General features: G+C 38.1%; 1 protein-coding gene across 1 annotated transcript in view; it reads right to left on the reverse strand.

Annotated features, from left to right (window-relative positions):
• ITGA9 (integrin subunit alpha 9) overlaps window positions 1-17,589 on the reverse strand; it is an 838,607-nt gene that overhangs the window by 283,982 nt on the left and 537,036 nt on the right. The window contains exon 18 of the mRNA XM_053714443.1: window positions 10,465-10,615. Within this exon, the coding sequence (XP_053570418.1) occupies window positions 10,465-10,615 (151 nt within the window). The remainder of the gene's footprint in view (window positions 1-10,464; window positions 10,616-17,589) is intronic.

Genomic DNA, 17,589 nt, shown 5'->3' on the forward strand with positions numbered 1-17,589 from the left:
GAACACAACTCTTCTGCAAATCTTCTGATTTTAGTTAAACAGCCCCTGGAAAAACTTCCTCAATAGTGGTCACGTGATCACTAAGAAAAAGGTGCTATCTTGAATCGGAGCAAATTAAACCAGAGAAAAACAAGGGTTACCTGTGTATCATTTTCATTATTAAAAATAAAAGAATCTGTGCAACATTGCTATATCTTGTTGAAAGAATTCTTAATTTTAAGATACATTTGCCCTCAAGTCTGTCTTTTGTGTCCAAGGACAGGATGCTTTTTTAAAAGAAAAGTCTCATTCATTTTCTTAGTTCATAACCATCTCTTTTTTTGAAAGACGATCATATTTAAATGGAATATCCCACAATGACACAAAACTCTTTCTTTCTCCATTTATATAGTGTTATGTACATAACAAAAAGATGTCTTAGACTAGGGCTGGGCGATATACTGCGGATGCGTTTTTAAACCGCGATTAACCGCCACGATTTAAAAACCGCGAGAATCCACAGTTTTTTTTTTTTTAAATTCAGCTTTCCCACGGTCAGTGTAGGGCCATTAAGGGGAACGCATCTGGAATATATGATCACAGCTATAATAATTTAGGTCTATAATATAGCCTGAATGTGTTGTGTTTTGTTAGTTTCTTTATTACAAATACTTTATTTATAAGCGGTCAGTTTTTGTTACTTATTATTGCTAACGATATATTCCTTATTTAGAAGGGGGTTCTCGCTAGGGTAGGCGTGACCGGGCTCCAGCTAACGCCCCTTTTCCTGCGCTGGCACACACTTTGTTCTCTGCTGCTCCCCCCCACATGGCGGGGCTCTGAGATACCGGGGCATCAAGAATTGGTGAAACCGGGGGCTGCCGAATCGTCTGGGGTGCAAATAACGCTCAATCTACCGAGAAGTCATAAAGGAAGATCGCTGTTGTGTTTCCTCGTGTGTTAGGGGGCACGCATTTATATTATGGCTATAGGTCCGGTATTTATTAAACCTTTGTAGCGTAGAATAGATGGCTAATAAAGGGGATCCATACCTTGGCCATGCCCAGAAGGCCGTTTGTGGCCGGTTAACGTGTATGATAGGTTGTGGCCCCAAGGATCGGCATATTAGGGCTGCAGTCCCCATGAAGTGCGAGACTGACAAATGCCCTCATGGATTATTGTTACCCTCCCGGACCTTGTATTTCTGGAACGGTGTGCCTGTTTCACTAACGTGTTACAGGTATTAACCGGCTGGGGGTCCGTTGTGACACAGCTCGATGTGGCAGGAAGAGGTTTGGCTACTGCTGGGTGAGGCACAGACCACACTTCACCCCAGGTGTGACCCGCAGTATCTACATGTCCTTTGTTTTCTTGCCTAGTGTTGAGCAATACCCATATTAAACCTTCCATAAGTCAATCTTTAATTCATTCACTCTCTGATAGTCTCTCTAAAAATGATCAGAAACATCTAACCAAGAAATAAATACGGTTCTTTAAAATACTGTTTGAAATGTAGATATATATGTATATATATGTGTATGTATGTATATATATGTGTATATATATATATATATATATATATATATATATACACATACACACACATACATGTGGTTTGTATTTTTATGCTCCCAGAGTGTATTGGACATTAAGAAACATGTACATTAAGATTCTGTAGTTCTAAATAATTTTTTTATTAAAAAATTAAAGTGTTATAGTCATTTATAAGAAAATCAAAATCGCGATTTTATTTTTTGCCCATATCGCCCAGCCCTATTTGAGATCTAAACAATGTCTTACAAACAATGATTCTGCCTTTGTTTACATGTATTTTTCTACATAATATTATAGTCTCCAGTTTTGTCTCTACTTTCTTTTAAATGGCCATCATTCCATCTCGACTTAAAATATTGTACAACCTGGGTCCAAAATGAAATGATGCTCCCAAGCTCTGACCACTTCAGTCTAAATCCCATCATAGTCAACATAGCTCAAAAACTAAATTTTATCAAATAGAAATTCCTCACTTAACCATGCTGCTGCCCAGCTAATAGACCTTATATGAAAGTAAATTCTCCTTCATCTCCCCATATAGGTCTGGTCTTGCCTTTCCTCAATCCTTCCAGGGGCACCTTTGACATTAGATAAATCAGCATTTACCTAGGGGCACCCACACACTGTCTGACTGGTTAAAAGCAACTAGAGCACAGTTTTTGACATAAATGTGTCACCATGTTGATTAACAATAGGTTGTTACGCCCAAGCTCAATGATACTTATATTTTATGGTTTATAATTTTGTAATTATTACAAAATTATTCAAAAAGAAAAACACATTTTACGGAAAAAAAATGTTATACCTAAAATGCAATGAATCCTCCAAACTATAGATGGTTATAGCCAGGAAGCCTACTCCTCAGCTTACCAGAGCTATGAGCAATCCTTTGAAAGGGAAGGTAATGTGGATCTTAAAGGCAATCGGAATACCAAAGTAGTTATTCCTCTATCATCTGTATTGAATTACATTTTTTTCCTTGGGGAGGAGCAAGACAATAAAATTCCCTAAACATAATAATATAAGAGGCGCAAAAGAGAGTTGTTTGTTGTACCCATGAGCTACAAATCCTTTTAAAAATGGTGACTCACTAGGGTTAAAATAAAAAGTTCACAAACACGTCAAGCTACAACCTTTGTAGTATCATATATGAATAGATTCACAAAAATGGAGTGAGGGTCAGCAACACATATTTTATTGGTTCTGAAAAATTAAAGGTTATTAAGAGCAAAATCATCTTGCCAGTTTGATAATAGTTAGTTGCTTGAGATGTGCATTGGGGTTGGATATTCGCCTGCTTCTTAATGATCTTAGTCAGTACTGCCCATCATTTTTGGCACACAAAGAATCTAGAAAAACAGATCCTGGGATGACCTTACTGGCCTGACAAATCACTAATGTACTTGTCATAAACCAATGCAAATCTGTGGCCAAAGTGTATGATGACCGTAAAATCATATAGTTAAGTACCCAAAAAGTTTTAAAGGGACACCATACTGTCACTTCCTCCTTACTGTATTCCCAGTGACTTGTTAAAGCAGCTACAAATGTATTGGAAATTGCTCTTTTAGATTTATTCTTGCGAATGTACTAAGTATTGGACTTTGTGTATAGAGAGTAACAGATAAAATAAGCAGTTCTTCTTGCAGACTTAACCCTTTAAGCTGTTGGCTGAGAAAAGAAAACACATTGATGAGCTTATTTGGAAGTTACAGATATACATTTATTCTTTGAGCTTCTATTGAAAAAAAAAATTGAATTTATTCAGTTTTTGTTTATAGTTACATTGGCAGATAAAAGCCCCCTGAAAGTGTTCCAATTAAGTATAAACAATGACTTTAAAAAAATAATATGAATTGTTTTTATTTTTGCATCCATTTCGTTGATTCATTCTTATTTTACATGTGCTTACAAATAAATTAAACTGTTTACTGCTTTATGAAGTTTGCCAAAATGTGCATCAGTGAATTCTATTGCAACAACGTAATTTGCTCCAAAATATGCCAACACATTTCCAATTCTGTTTGGAGTCATTCTTGACTCAAATTTGCAATTTTGCTTTCCATGTGTTTATTCTGTGGAATATTTAAACATTACAAACAGTGTCATGCTATTAAAAGGACAGTAATTTGTGTGTGACAAAAAAAATATTTTTGATGACTTGGTTACATTAGTTGTGGAAAGTGTAGAAATCACACCCTTTGCTTACACTGACATGGAACTAATTGCTCAAAAATATGAAATATCTTAAACAGCACTGTGGCATCAACCCAAGTTAAAACCTAAAAAGGGAATGACTTAGTTCACAAGAAAAGTTCAGACTACTTAGTTAAACAGATTTGCTAAAACATTTCCTGGCAGAAATTGATACTAAAAATGGATGGGAAAGAAAAATAAACTCTTTGTACTTTGTATACAAAAGTCATAAGCACGTTTTACCCTTCCAATCTTCGTTCAAAATGAAAACAGCGACAGTGTCACTAAACAGCTGTACTGTAAAGATGAGATCAGAGTAACAGAAAGTGGGATAAAATCTGCAGATGTGATGAAGGAACAGGATCTTCTATATTTGACCCCAAAAGGATTGGGGGCAGTTTGCGTGTTAACAAATTGTTAAATATTTTGACATGCTCTTAAACCAGAATTCCTGTTTTTATTATTTTTAGTACTAAATATGTTTTTAGGACAAAAAGCATACTTTAAAAAAAAAAAAAAATGTTCAATATATTTAGTATTTTTGCTAAGTTACAAATTAGATATGAAAAAAGTACATAATTAAATACTTAAAATGCACCCGCACATGTTTACGTATATAGCTCTATGTATATGTATATATAATAGAAGACTCCACGACTCATTATCCAGGGTGCACTTTAAAGTCTATTTATATATATATATATATACACAGTATATATATAATATATATATATATATATACACACACACACAAATAGGTGCAATAAATAATCAATACTCAACACTCTCCTTGAGAGTGCTGACTTTCATCAGAAGAAGAAGAAGTGATGGAACAAACTATTTGAAACAGAATGTGCACATATCACCTGTGCAACATAGATTTAACATGGAACTGCCGTCACCATATATTAAATTGCCCCATACATGTACCTACTTTATGTCGGCACCATAGCTGAAGTAATGTTTGTAAGTAAGATGGTGGAGTTCTATGTAAGAATCTACCCATAATGCACAGCAAGACTGGACTGACTGTGGGGTCAATTTATCAAGCTCCGTATGGTGCTTGATGCCCCTTGTCTCCGGCAAGCCTTCAGGCTCCCCGGAAACAGAAGTTATGAAGCAGCGGTCTAATGACCGCTGCTCCATAACTTGTCCACCTGCTCTGAGGCAGCGGACAAAAATCAACCCGATCGAATACGATCGGGTTGATTGACACCCCCTGCTAGCGGCCGATTGGCCGCAAATCTACAGGGGTCGGCATTGCACCAGCAGTTCACAAGAACTGCTGGTGCAATGAGAAATGCCGACAGCATATGCTGTCAGCATTTATCAATGTGAGGCGGACATGATATGCTACAGTGTATCATGTCCGCTCGCACTTACATAAATATACCCCTGAGAGTGAGGCTATCTTATTGTAGATTCCTGTTCCTATTTGGATTGTATTATTTGGAGTAAGCACCTGGAAACCTCAAATGAACATTTTATTATCATTATGAATGTCATTAAAATGATACTAAACCCAAATGTTTTCTTTCATGAATCAGATAGAGCATGCAATTTTAAGCAACTTTCTATTTTACTCCTATTATCACTTTTTCTTCGTTCTCTTGGTATCTTTATTTGAAAAAGCAGGAATATAATCTTAGCAGCAGTGCCATTTTTGGTTCACAACCCTGGATAGCACTTGCTGATTGGTGGATACATTTAGCCACCAATCAGCAAGCGCAACCCGGGTGCTGAACCAAAAATTAGCCGGCTGCTAAGCTTTCATTCCTGCTTTTCAAAAAAAGATACCAAAAGAACAAAGCAAAATTTATAAAAGGAGTAAATTAGAAAGTTGCTTAGAATTGCATGCTCTATCTGAATTATGAAAGAAAAAAATTGGGCTTAGTATCCCTTTACCTTACTGATAAACCAATAGAGGAAGGCCACTGTGTGTAAATAGAGAGAGTCTGAATATATTAGTGTGGAATTGAAAAGTCGGGGCCACATGCTGGCACTGGAGTGCTGCATTGTCATCTCAGGCTTTTGGCTGGACATTCCTGGTGTATGAAGGGAAAAGTCCAAAGAACTGATAGTCAACTAAAACTAACAGTATTTATTGAAGAGGTAAATTCAAAACATAATATAAACAAATTAAAAATAATGCAAACAGGCTAATGTGTTTTGGGCATATTAACTGTCCTTAATCATATACATTTACCTAATGAGCCCCGTGCTTAAAGCCGTATAAGTAAAAAGTCAACAACTCTGGCCAAAATAAACAGGATTTCGATGCAGTTGATCTTATGCAAAAGGCTTCGGAGCACGTTCCAGCCAAAACATTTATTTGTGTTTATAAGGGGGGAAAAGACTTGTTTGAAGCTGTAACTTAAAACTGTGCGCACATACGCTTGAGCATACATGCTATATTCTATACTGCATACAGAATTCCTGTATTCCTTGGCAATGCGGGATACCAAGGCAGTTAAATAAAATCACACGGTGCAATTCCTCTTCCGTATAGAAGACTGGGTCTCTAATATGATTCAGCAATCATGTAAGCGTTTTCTTTATACAGAAACGGCGCTCATATGTTTTGGTTATCAGTGAGTACCATCTCAACTACTACAGAACTAGGAAATATAATACATTTCTCAGAATAAGGTTGCCCTTTTCTTAACAAATATAATAGCCGTCTTGATTCAAGTTACAAGACAAATAATCATTTTGGCTGCTACCTTGTACTACTATGAATAAGCTTTTTAAAAGCTGTTATAGCTGTCTGCAGTTTAAGAGCCGGCAACTAAAAAGAGGACTGCTGAGTTGGGAGTGAGGTTTGTCTAACCCTAGAGATCTAGGGGGAAATGCAAGGTATGACTTTAACAAATGTATGTTGTTAGTACAAATTTCAGCTGTAACGATTGCAAAATTATTAATTAACTAATAGTATTAAAGGGACAGGAAACCCCACAAAAATCATTAATGATTCTGATAGAACATACAAATTTAAACAACTTTTAAATTTACTTGCATTATCAAATATACTTTATTCTCCTTTGTTGAAGGAACAATATCGCACTACTGGCATCTAGATGAACACATCTAGTTAGCCAATCGCAAGAGAGAAATGTATGCAGGCATCAATCATCACCTAGCTCCCACTGTATGATATGTGCGTATTACTTTTTAACAATAGATACCAAGGGACTGATTTATCAAGCTCCATAAATCGGCTCGCCGGAAACAGAAGCTATGAAGCAGCGGTCTAAAGATCGCTACTCCATAACTTGTCCGCCTGCTCTGAGGCCACGGACAGAAATCAACCCAATCGAATACGACCGGTTTGCTTGACACCCCCTGCTAGCGGCCGATTGGTATGCGTATGCTGTCGGCATTTATAGATGTGCAGCGGACATGATGCGCTACATCGTATACTGTCCGCTCGCACTATGATAAATCTACCCCCAAGAGAACAAAGCACATTTGAAAATAGAAGTGATGTGAAAAGTGTCTTAAAATGACATTCTCTATCTGATTTTTGCAAGTTTAATTTTGACTTTCCTATCCCTTTAACTTTAGCTTGACATATGCACAATTTGAAAGATCTCTACAAAGACATCAGCTATAAAATAACAACAACAAACATTGTGAATACCATTAAATGGTTTTGAAGATAACAAAAGCTATGGGCCTCTATTTAACAAGTGCGGATCAGGGCCGCCAGACCTCGTTGAATACGGCGAGCAATACGCTCTCCGTATTCAGCATTGCACCAGCAGCTCACAAGAGCTGCTGGTGCAACGCTGCCCCCTGCAGACTCGCAGCCAATGGGCCGCCAGCAGGGGGTGTCAATCAACCCGATCGTACTTGATCGGGTTGATTTCTGGCGATGTCTGTCCGCCTGCTCAGAGCAGGCGGACAGGTTATGGAGCAGCGGTCTTTGTGACCGCTGCTTCATAACTGCTGTTTTTGGCGAGTCTGAAGACTCGCCAGAAACACGGGCCGTCAAGCTCCTTTCGGAGCTTGATAGATAGGCCCCATGGGCCCTATTGAAAAAGAGATGAATTGCAGATTATTTGAAATATTTCATTAACTATTAACTATGTATTATCAAGGGTCAAACTCAGTGAGTATCTCCTGCAAGAAGAGTTGAGTTAGCCCTGCACAATAATTAGTTAATGCTACATACAATTCACCTGCAGTTCTCCTATTTTAGGTGAATTGTACACAGTAATTTGCAGGGCTAACTCCGCTCTCCTTGCAGGAGATACTCACTGGGCTTGGCCCTTCATAATGCATAGTTAATGGCAGGAACTGAAATGTTTCAATTCACCAGCCGTTCACCTCTCAATGAATAGACCCCCATTTGTTTTGAAGATAGATTATTATCTCTTGCAAGTAGAGTAGGCAGTCTAAAAATATATATATTATCTGTTTCCTCTCTTTCTTCATTCCTTTTTCTTCTGGTATCTGATTCTCTAAATTTCACCAGCATTGGGGCTGATTTAACAAGCCCCGTATTGGCCCCAATGCCTCTGTTACCGCACGAGCCTTTAGGCTCACCAGAAACAGTAGTTAAGAAGCAGCGGTATTAAGATCAGGTTGATTGACACCCCCTGCTAGCGGCCAATTTGCCGCGAATGTGCAGGGGGCGGCATTGTACAAGCATTTCTAGTGAAATGCTTGTGCAATGATAAATGCTGTCAGGGTATGCTGTCGGCATTTATCGATGTACAGCGGATCATGTCCGCTCGCACTTTAATAAATCGGCCCCATGGAGTGAAATATCACGCTGACCCTCACAGGGAAAGACATCACTCAGTTCTCTAATGAAGCTCTCTGTAATGCAGGATTTGGCATCTTACAGACGGAATGTGGCAGGGAGTAGTCTGAAAGCAACATAGTTTTTTAAGCACAAACAAATAAAATTGCCCTGCTTTCTGCAGAAAGCAGGGCAATTTTATTTGTTTGTGCTTAAAAAACTATGTTGCTCCCTGCCACATCCCTGTTGCTTTCAGACTACTCCCTGCCCATGCTCTCTAAACCTTTCTCCATGGTCTCAGTGTTTTTTTTCTCGTCCAATGTTAGCTGACGAGTTTGTTTCAACATACATAAAGCACAACTTCTACTGTTTAAAAAAATAAATACATGAATGCAAAACTAGAATTGAATGCAAGGTAAAGTATGCATACTTTACCTTGCATTCAATTCTAGTTTTGCATTCATGTATTTATTTTTTTAAACAGTAGAAGTTGTGCTTTATGTATGTTGAAACAAACTCGTCAGCTAACATTGGACGAGAAAAAAAACACTGAGACCATGGAGAAAGGTTTAGAGAGCATGGGCTCCACTTATGAAGCTTCGATATAAGATTCAGAGCACCGTCAGTGGCAGGCTCGCATGAGCGAGCCTGCACCCGAGAGTTAAGCAGTATTGTAATATACATGTATTAGCAAAAATGCTTCTAATAAATGCTATAGCAGTTTTAAAAGTGTATTTAAGTATGCATCGTGCACCAGCATTTTAAACACATCACTTGTTCAGACAGCCTAAGGTGTTTGTACCATCCGGTAATGACTCAATGGGGTCAATTCACCCTGTTTCCGCGCGAGCCTTTAGGCTTGCAAAAAACAGGTGTTAAATTGACCCCAATATGTTAATTGCTGACAAGATTCAAACCCCACTGGCTCTATATGCAACTACATTATTTAAAATGCTGGTGCACGGAGAATATCTAGCTATGCTTCACATGCACGTGCATAGAAAAATGTTAACACTTAAACAATAATAACTTTTACTAGAAATCTTTCTGCCATTACATGTATATTGCAAATATGTTTCTTTTCAAAAATGTAATTCATCTATGTCCATTTACATTTTAACCAGAATATCTTTAACAATTTTATATAATTTTATTTTAAAAATGGCCATTCTTTTTCATAACCACAAATGGACTGTCTGATGATCATTCTGTACATATTTCACAGTTTAAAAGTGAAATCGGAGCTATATTTTTAACCTTTGTAGTAAACCAGAACACAGCTGTGTTCATTTATATGTGAACTGAGTATGCCCAAAAAAACTAGGTAAGTGCATATTCTCATTTTAGGCGTTTGTTTAGTGAAACAAATGCCAAATAAAATATGCACCAGATTAATTAGAAAAAAAAGCACGACACACAAATATCTGGATTTGCACTAACATTTTTCGTGTTGCACTTTTTTTTCTAATACGCCACTGAAAATAGCAACAGAAGCCATTTTCAGCACTAGTTTCATTAAACAAATTCCAAAAACGAAAATATGCACACTAAAAAAAAAAAAACTAAAAGGACATTGAACACTTCTTATTTTTGTGTTAAAATGTGCTTATCCTATGCTCCCTAGAGCAATCAAAAAGCAGTTAAAAAAATCAGCTGTGAATCGTCCATTCACAAATTTACCAGATATATGATCTGTCCGCCAACCAAGGGTGACACATGTTTGTAACCACCAATCAACGTCTGTTTTCATTTCAGGATAAGCACTATTGTTGCTTTTTGGAAGCTGATTTGGGTTATGTTTAACCTCTTTGCAGGAAAAATAGAAGACGTGTAATTCACATACATTTGTTTGTCTGAGAACTATATCAATTGAATAAAAAATGTATTGGTGAAGAAAGATAACTTTTGCTATTATAAATTCACATTGCTGATCAACAGTATTTTGGATGCATTTTACTTTAAGATGCTGTAATTAAGGTCCCTCTTACCTCTTGCCACATTTTAATGAAGTATAGCTCCCTGGAAAAATTGAAGAACACATTGGTGTCATAAGCATCATCCCCAAAATTGGAAATGGAAATGTTGAGAGAAACATTTTTCACGGCTCCTAATGCCAGATAGGGTGTTTTGCCATCAAAACTGTAAGAGAAAAGGAAATGTAATTTTTAAAACAGTGCTATGTGTCCCCTTAAAAGCATCTTTATTATAGTAACAGTTATATCTTTGTCTTAAAGGAATATGAAACCCACATTTTATTTCTTTCATGACTCAGACAGAGAAGGCACTTTTAAACAACTTTCTAATTTACTCCTATTATCAATTTTTCTTCGTTCTCTTGGTATGCTTTGTTGAATGAGCAGCAATGCACTACTGGTTTCTAACTGAACACATGGGTGAGCCAATGACAATTGGTATATATATATGCAGCAACCAATCAGCAGCTAGAACCTAGTTTCTTTGCTGCTCCTGAGCATTCCTAGATGAACATTTCTGCAAAGGATAATAAGAGAAGGAAGCAAATTAAATAATAGAAGTAAATTGGAAAGTTGTTGAAAATTGTATTCTCTATCTGAATCATGAAAGACATTTTTTGGGTTTCGTGTCCCTTTAATTCTGGGTGACAAGATGACAACACATATAAAACAAATACCTACAGATACGAAAATTGCAAAGGCTGTTTAGTGAATTGACAACTGTGGAAAAGTTCAGCAATTAGAGAGGTAAAATATATGCTCACACACATTCAGTACTGCCAACACAAATTAACCCTCTTCAACCTGGACATTTTAGCATCCAAATGTCCTCCATATATGGACCGTGACAAGCACAATCCTAGTAGCACACAAGAGCTCTCCCAACACATTCCCCCACCCAGTACAACCGGTCCTGTACTTAAGGTAAAACCTAAGGCCTAGATTTAGAGTTCGGCGGTAGCCGTCAAAACCAGCGTTAGAGGCTCCTAACGCTGGTTTTGGCCGCCCGCTGGTATTTGGAGTCAGTGATTAAAGGGTCTAACGCTCACTTTACAGCCGCGACTTTTCCATACCGCAGATCCCCCTACGCCATTTGCGTAGCCTATCTTTTCAATGGGATCTTTCTAACGCTGGTATTTAGAGTCGTTTCTGCAGTGAGCGTTAGAGCTCTAACGACAAGATTCCAGCCGCCTGAAAAAAGCAGGAGTTAAGAGCTTTCTGGCTAACGCCGGTTCATAAAGCTCTTAACTACTGTACCCTAAAGTACACTAACACCCATAAACTACCTATGTACCCCTAAACCGAGGTCCCCCCACATCGCCGCCACTCAATTAAAATTTTTAACCCCTAATCTGCCGACCGCCACCTACGTTATACTTATGTACCCCTAATCTGCTGCCCCTAACCCCGCCGACCCCTATATTATATTTATTAACCCCTAACTTGCCCCACACAACGTCGCCGCAAGCTACTTAAAATAATTAACCCCTAATCTTCCGACCGCAAATCGCCGCCACCTACGTTATCCCTATGTACCCCTAATCTTCTGCCCCTAACATCGCCGACCCCTATGTTATATTTATTAACCCCTAATCTGCCCCCCACAACGTCGCCGACACCTACCTACACTTATTAACCCCTAATCTGCCGAGCGGACCTGAGCGCTACTATAATAAAGTTATTAACCCCTAATCCGCCTCACTAACCCTATCATAAATAGTATTAACCCCTAATCTGCCCTCCCTAACATCGCCGACACCTACCTTCAATTATTAACCCCTAATCTGCCGACCGGAGCTCACCGCTATTCTAATAAATGTATTAACCCCTAAAGCTAAGTCTAACCCTAACACTAACACCCCCCTAAGTTAAATATAATTTTTATCTAACGAAATAAATTAACTCTTATTAAATAAATGATTCCTATTTAAAGCTAAATACTTACCTGTAAAATAAATCCTAATATAGCTACAATATAAATTACATTTATATTATAGCTATTTTAGGATTAATATTTATTTTACAGGTAACTTTGTATTTATTTTAACCAGGTACAATAGCTATTAAATAGTTAAGAACTATTTAATAGTTACCTAGTTAAAATAATTACAAATTTACCTGTAAAATAAATCCTAACCTAAGATATAATTAAACCTAACACTACCCTATCAATAAAATAATTAAATAAACTACCTACAATTACCTACAATTAACCTAACACTACACTATCAATAAATTAATTAAACACAATTGCTACAAATAAATACAATTAAATAAACTATCTAAAGTACAAAAAATAAAAAAGAACTAAGTTACAGAAAATAAAAAAATATTTACAAACATAAGAAAAATATTACAACAATTTTAAACTAATTACACCTACTCTAAGCCCCCTAATAAAATAACAAAGACCCCCAAAATAAAAAATTCCCTACCCTATTCTAAATTTAAAAAGTTACAAGCTCTTTTACCTTACCAGCCCTGAACAGGGCCCTTTGCGGGGCATGCCCCAAGAAGTTCAGCTCTTTTGCCTGTAAAAGAAAACATACAATACCCCCCCCCCCAACATTACAACCCACCACCCACATACCCCTAATCTAACCCAAACCCCCCTTAAATAAACCTAACACTAAGCCCCTGATGATCTTCCTACCTTGTCTTCACCATGCCAGGTTCACCGATCCGTCCTGGCTCCAAGATCTTCATCCAACCCAAGCGGGGGTTGGCGATCCATAATCCGGTGCTCCAAAGTCTTCCTCCTATCCGGCAAGAAGAGGACATCCGGACCGGCAAACATCTTCTCCAAGCGGCATCTTCTATGTTCTTCCATCCGATGACGACCGGCTCCATCTTGAAGACCTCCAGCGCGGATCCATCCTCTTCTTCCGACGACTAGACGACGAATGACGGTTCCTTTAAGGGACGTCATCCAAGATGGCGTCCCTCGAATTCCGATTGGCTGATAGGATTCTATCAGCCAATCGGAATTAAGGTAGGAATTTTCTGATTGGCTGATGGAATCAGCCAATCAGAATCAAGTTCAATCCGATTGGCTGATCCAATCAGCCAATCAGATTGAGCTCGCATTCTATTGGCTGTTCCGATCAGCCAATACAATGCGAGCTCAATCTGATTGGCTGATTGGATCAGCCAATCGGATTGAACTTGATTCTGATTGGCTGATTCCATCAGCCAATCAGAAAATTCCTACCTTAATTCCGATTGGCTGATAGAATCCTATCAGCCAATCGGAATTCGAGGGACGCCATCTTGGATGACGTCCCTTAAAGGAACCGTCATTCGTCGTCTAGTCGTCGGAAGAAGAGGATGGATCCGCGCTGGAGGTCTTCAAGATGGAGCCGGTCGTCATCGGATGGAAGAACATAGAAGATGCCGCTTGGAGAAGATGTTTGCCGGTCCGGATGTCCTCTTCTTGCCGGATAGGAGGAAGACTTTGGAGCACCGGATTATGGATCGCCAACCCCCGCTTGGGTTGGATGAAGATCTTGGAGCCAGGACGGATCGGTGAACCTGGCATGGTGAAGACAAGGTAGGAAGATCATCAGGGGCTTAGTGTTAGGTTTATTTAAGGGGGGTTTGGGTTAGATTAGGGGTATGTGGGTGGTGGGTTGTAATGTTGGGGGGGGGGTATTGTATGTTTTTTTTTACAGGCAAAAGAGCTGAATTTCTTGGGGCATGCCCCGCAAAGGGCCCTGTTCAGGGCTGGTAAGGTAAAAGAGCTTGTAATTTTTGTATTTTAGAATAGGGTAGGGAATTTTTTATTTTGGGGGTCTTTGTTATTTTATTAGGGGGCTTAGAGTAGGTGTAATTAGTTTAAAATTGTTGTAATATTTTTCTTATGTTTGTAAATATTTTTTTATTTTCTGTAACTTAGTTCTTTTTTATTTTTTGTACTTTAGATAGTTTATTTAATTGTATTTATTTGTAGCAATTGTGTTTAATTAATTTATTGATAGTGTAGTGTTAGGTTAATTGTAGGTAATTGTAGGTAGTTTATTTAATTATTTTATTGATAGGGTAGTGTTAAGTTTAATTATATCTTAGGTTAGGATTTATTTTACAGGTAAATTTGTAATTATTTTAACTAGGTAACTATTAAATAGTTCTTAACTATTTAATAGCTATTGTACCTGGTTAAAATAAATACAAAGTTACCTGTAAAATAAATATTAATCCTAAAATAGCTATAATATAAATGTAATTTATATTGTAGCTATATTAGGATTTATTTTACAGGTAAGTATTTAGCTTTAAATAGGAATCATTTATTTAATAAGAGTTAATTTATTTCGTTAGATAAAAATTATATTTAACTTAGGGGGGTGTTAGTGTTAGGGTTAGACTTAGCTTTAGGGGTTAATACATTTATTAGAATAGCGGTGAGCTCCGGTCAGCAGATTAGGGGTTAATAATTGAAGGTAGGTGTCGGCGATGTTAGGGAGGGCAGATTAGGGGTTAATACTATTTATGATAGGGTTAGTGAGGCGGATTAGGGGTTAATAACTTTATTATAGTAGCGCTCAGGTCTGGTCGGCAGATTAGGGGTTAATAAGTGTAGGTAGGTGTCGGCGACGTTGTGGGGGGCAGATTAGGGGTTAATAAATATAACATAGGGGTCGGCGATGTTAGGGCAGCAGATTAGGGGTACATAGGGATAACGTAGGTGGCGGCGGTTTACGGAGCGGCAGATTAGGGGTTAAAAGTGTAATGCAGGGGTCAGCGATAGCGGGGGCGGCAGATTAGGGGTTAATAAGTGTAAGGTTAGGGGTGTTTAGACTCGGGGTACATGTTAGAGTGTTAGGTGCAGACGTAGGAAGTGTTTCCCCATAGGAAACAATGGGGCTGCGTTAGGAGCTGAACGCTGCTTTTTTGCAGGTGTTAGGTTTTTTTTCCAGCTCAAACAGCCCCATTGTTTCCTATGGGAGAATCGTGCACGAGCACGTTTTTGAGGCCGGCCGCGTCCGTAAGCAACTCTGGTATCGAGAGTTGTATTTGCGGTAAAAATGCTCTACGCTCCTTTTTTGGAGCCTAACGCAGCATTTGTTTGAACTCTCGATACCAGAGTTAAATTTATGGTGCGGCCAGAAAAAAACCCGCGGAGCGTTAACAGCCCTTTTACCGCCAAACTCCAAATCTAGCCGTAAGACTCCTCACCTTAGCACCTATGGGTGTGCAACAGTGCATATTCCTGGCCTTGGTCCTGTAGAACCAAGTTTCTTAATGATTTTTTGTACTCAAGATACAGGCAAGGGATACTCAACGGATTGACTTCCAATTTATTTTTAATTGATACAGATTCAAAAGAAGGTAAACAGTATACACAGTGTGTCACGCCGCTGTCATTATTATTATTATAGCATTGTGAAATGTTCCACTTTAACAGTGGTAAAGTAAAGTACCAGAGTGAAAATTTGCATATAAGGTGTAGCCTGATAGGGAAAAAATAGCCAGCCTACTTGCTGACCATGTCTTCACCCATAAGGAGATAGCAATTCCATGGAACTAGCTTTACCGTCTAGGACCTAGAGGGCAGATAGAGTAACGTAGTGATATAATGTGTGCCATGATAGATAAAGTATTTACTATGGTGAAGTTTATCAAAGAAAGAAGTCAAATAAAATGTCCCCCCAATCTTGCCACATTGTTAAAGGAACATGATACCCAAATGCTGAAGAACATGAAACTGATGCAGTATAGCTATAATAGGCTGACTAGATAACATCACCTGAACATCTCTTTGCAAAAAAGGAAGATATTTTACCTCAAATTTCCTAAGTATTCACACTCCACTGTAAAGAGACTTTAAACAGCCAGTCAGGATGCTTGTCCCAGGACAAGCTAGGAAGTGTGCCTCTGTCATGTGCAGGAACAGTCATGTTATTTTCCTGTTCAGTTTAAGTAAGTTCTATGATATTTTATGAGATTTCAGTGAAATCTAATGAGATCACAGCAAAGGCAAAGCATTACCTCAGCACTGCTGATGCTGATTGGCTATTGTTTTGTTTTTTTTCCAACTTGCAGCTGGACAGCAAACTCTCTGTGAGCGCTGCTTCTTCCATTGTGGGAAGCAGGATCATATATGTGAACCTGCCCTGCAAGGGCTCCAGAGCAGCTCTCGCTGCTTCGTACATGAAGCCCAATGTCTTGTTTCTATGCACAGACACATGATTGTCTCACATTTTTTAATCATATGTGACATGTTAATACCTTAATGTTAAATATTTTTCTTATGCTATTCAGGAAACAAATATACTTCTTTGGTACTGAAAAGTTAGTTAAATATAATATGAAGTCATTTTTTTTATGGAAAAGACCATTTGGAGATTTTTTGCCAGCTAAACTTATATACTTTTGATTTTTATAGGGATGCCTTTTCTTTTGTGAGATACATAATGTAAAACATTCCATTCACAAAAATACATAGAGGGTAAATGTCCCTCTATTAAGTGGTACTGATGTTTTTTTGTGTCCAAATATACTTTTTTATTTACCTTTTTATTAAAAACCTCCTAAGATTATTGAGAAAGAAAACTGAGATCCTAATAATCTCCTGGGGGTTGAATATGAGCAATACTTGTAATTATTTCCATGGTTTCAGAAAACAACTGAACATGCACTGCCAAATTAAAGAGATGACTTGCTGAGACTGAAATGGACATATGGAAGCAATCACTCATCTACACTAGAAGGATAACGGACATTGCTGGGGAGGAAGCTGATATTGTCGTTCTATAAGAGCTGGTGTTGAAGAACACAGCTTAAATGCAATGCTGTAGTTTGCAATTCATGCTACAAATACATAGCATGCCAGCCAAGTCCAGCATCTGCAATAAATCTTCTAAGCTAACTGCAAAGTCATAAAGTGGTCTCCGCTCAATGAAAAAAATATCCTTCCTGAAATGGTTTTCATTGCATACACAGCCCTTATAATACCTGGTACATAAACACGTATTTTCTAGGCTAATAGTATGCAACTGGTTCTTACAGACATTAAACACCTCTTGCCTTTGTGTAAAATTTTAGCTTTGTCCCATGCTCTTTAGGAAGGACAAAAAGCAAGCCCTGTAGCCCAGGTTTCCAAAATGCTGCAAAATTCCTAAACTTGCTATTGGATTTGCA

This window comes from Bombina bombina, chromosome 5, assembly GCF_027579735.1.
Source record: "Bombina bombina isolate aBomBom1 chromosome 5, aBomBom1.pri, whole genome shotgun sequence".
NCBI lineage: Eukaryota > Metazoa > Chordata > Amphibia > Anura > Bombinatoridae > Bombina > Bombina bombina.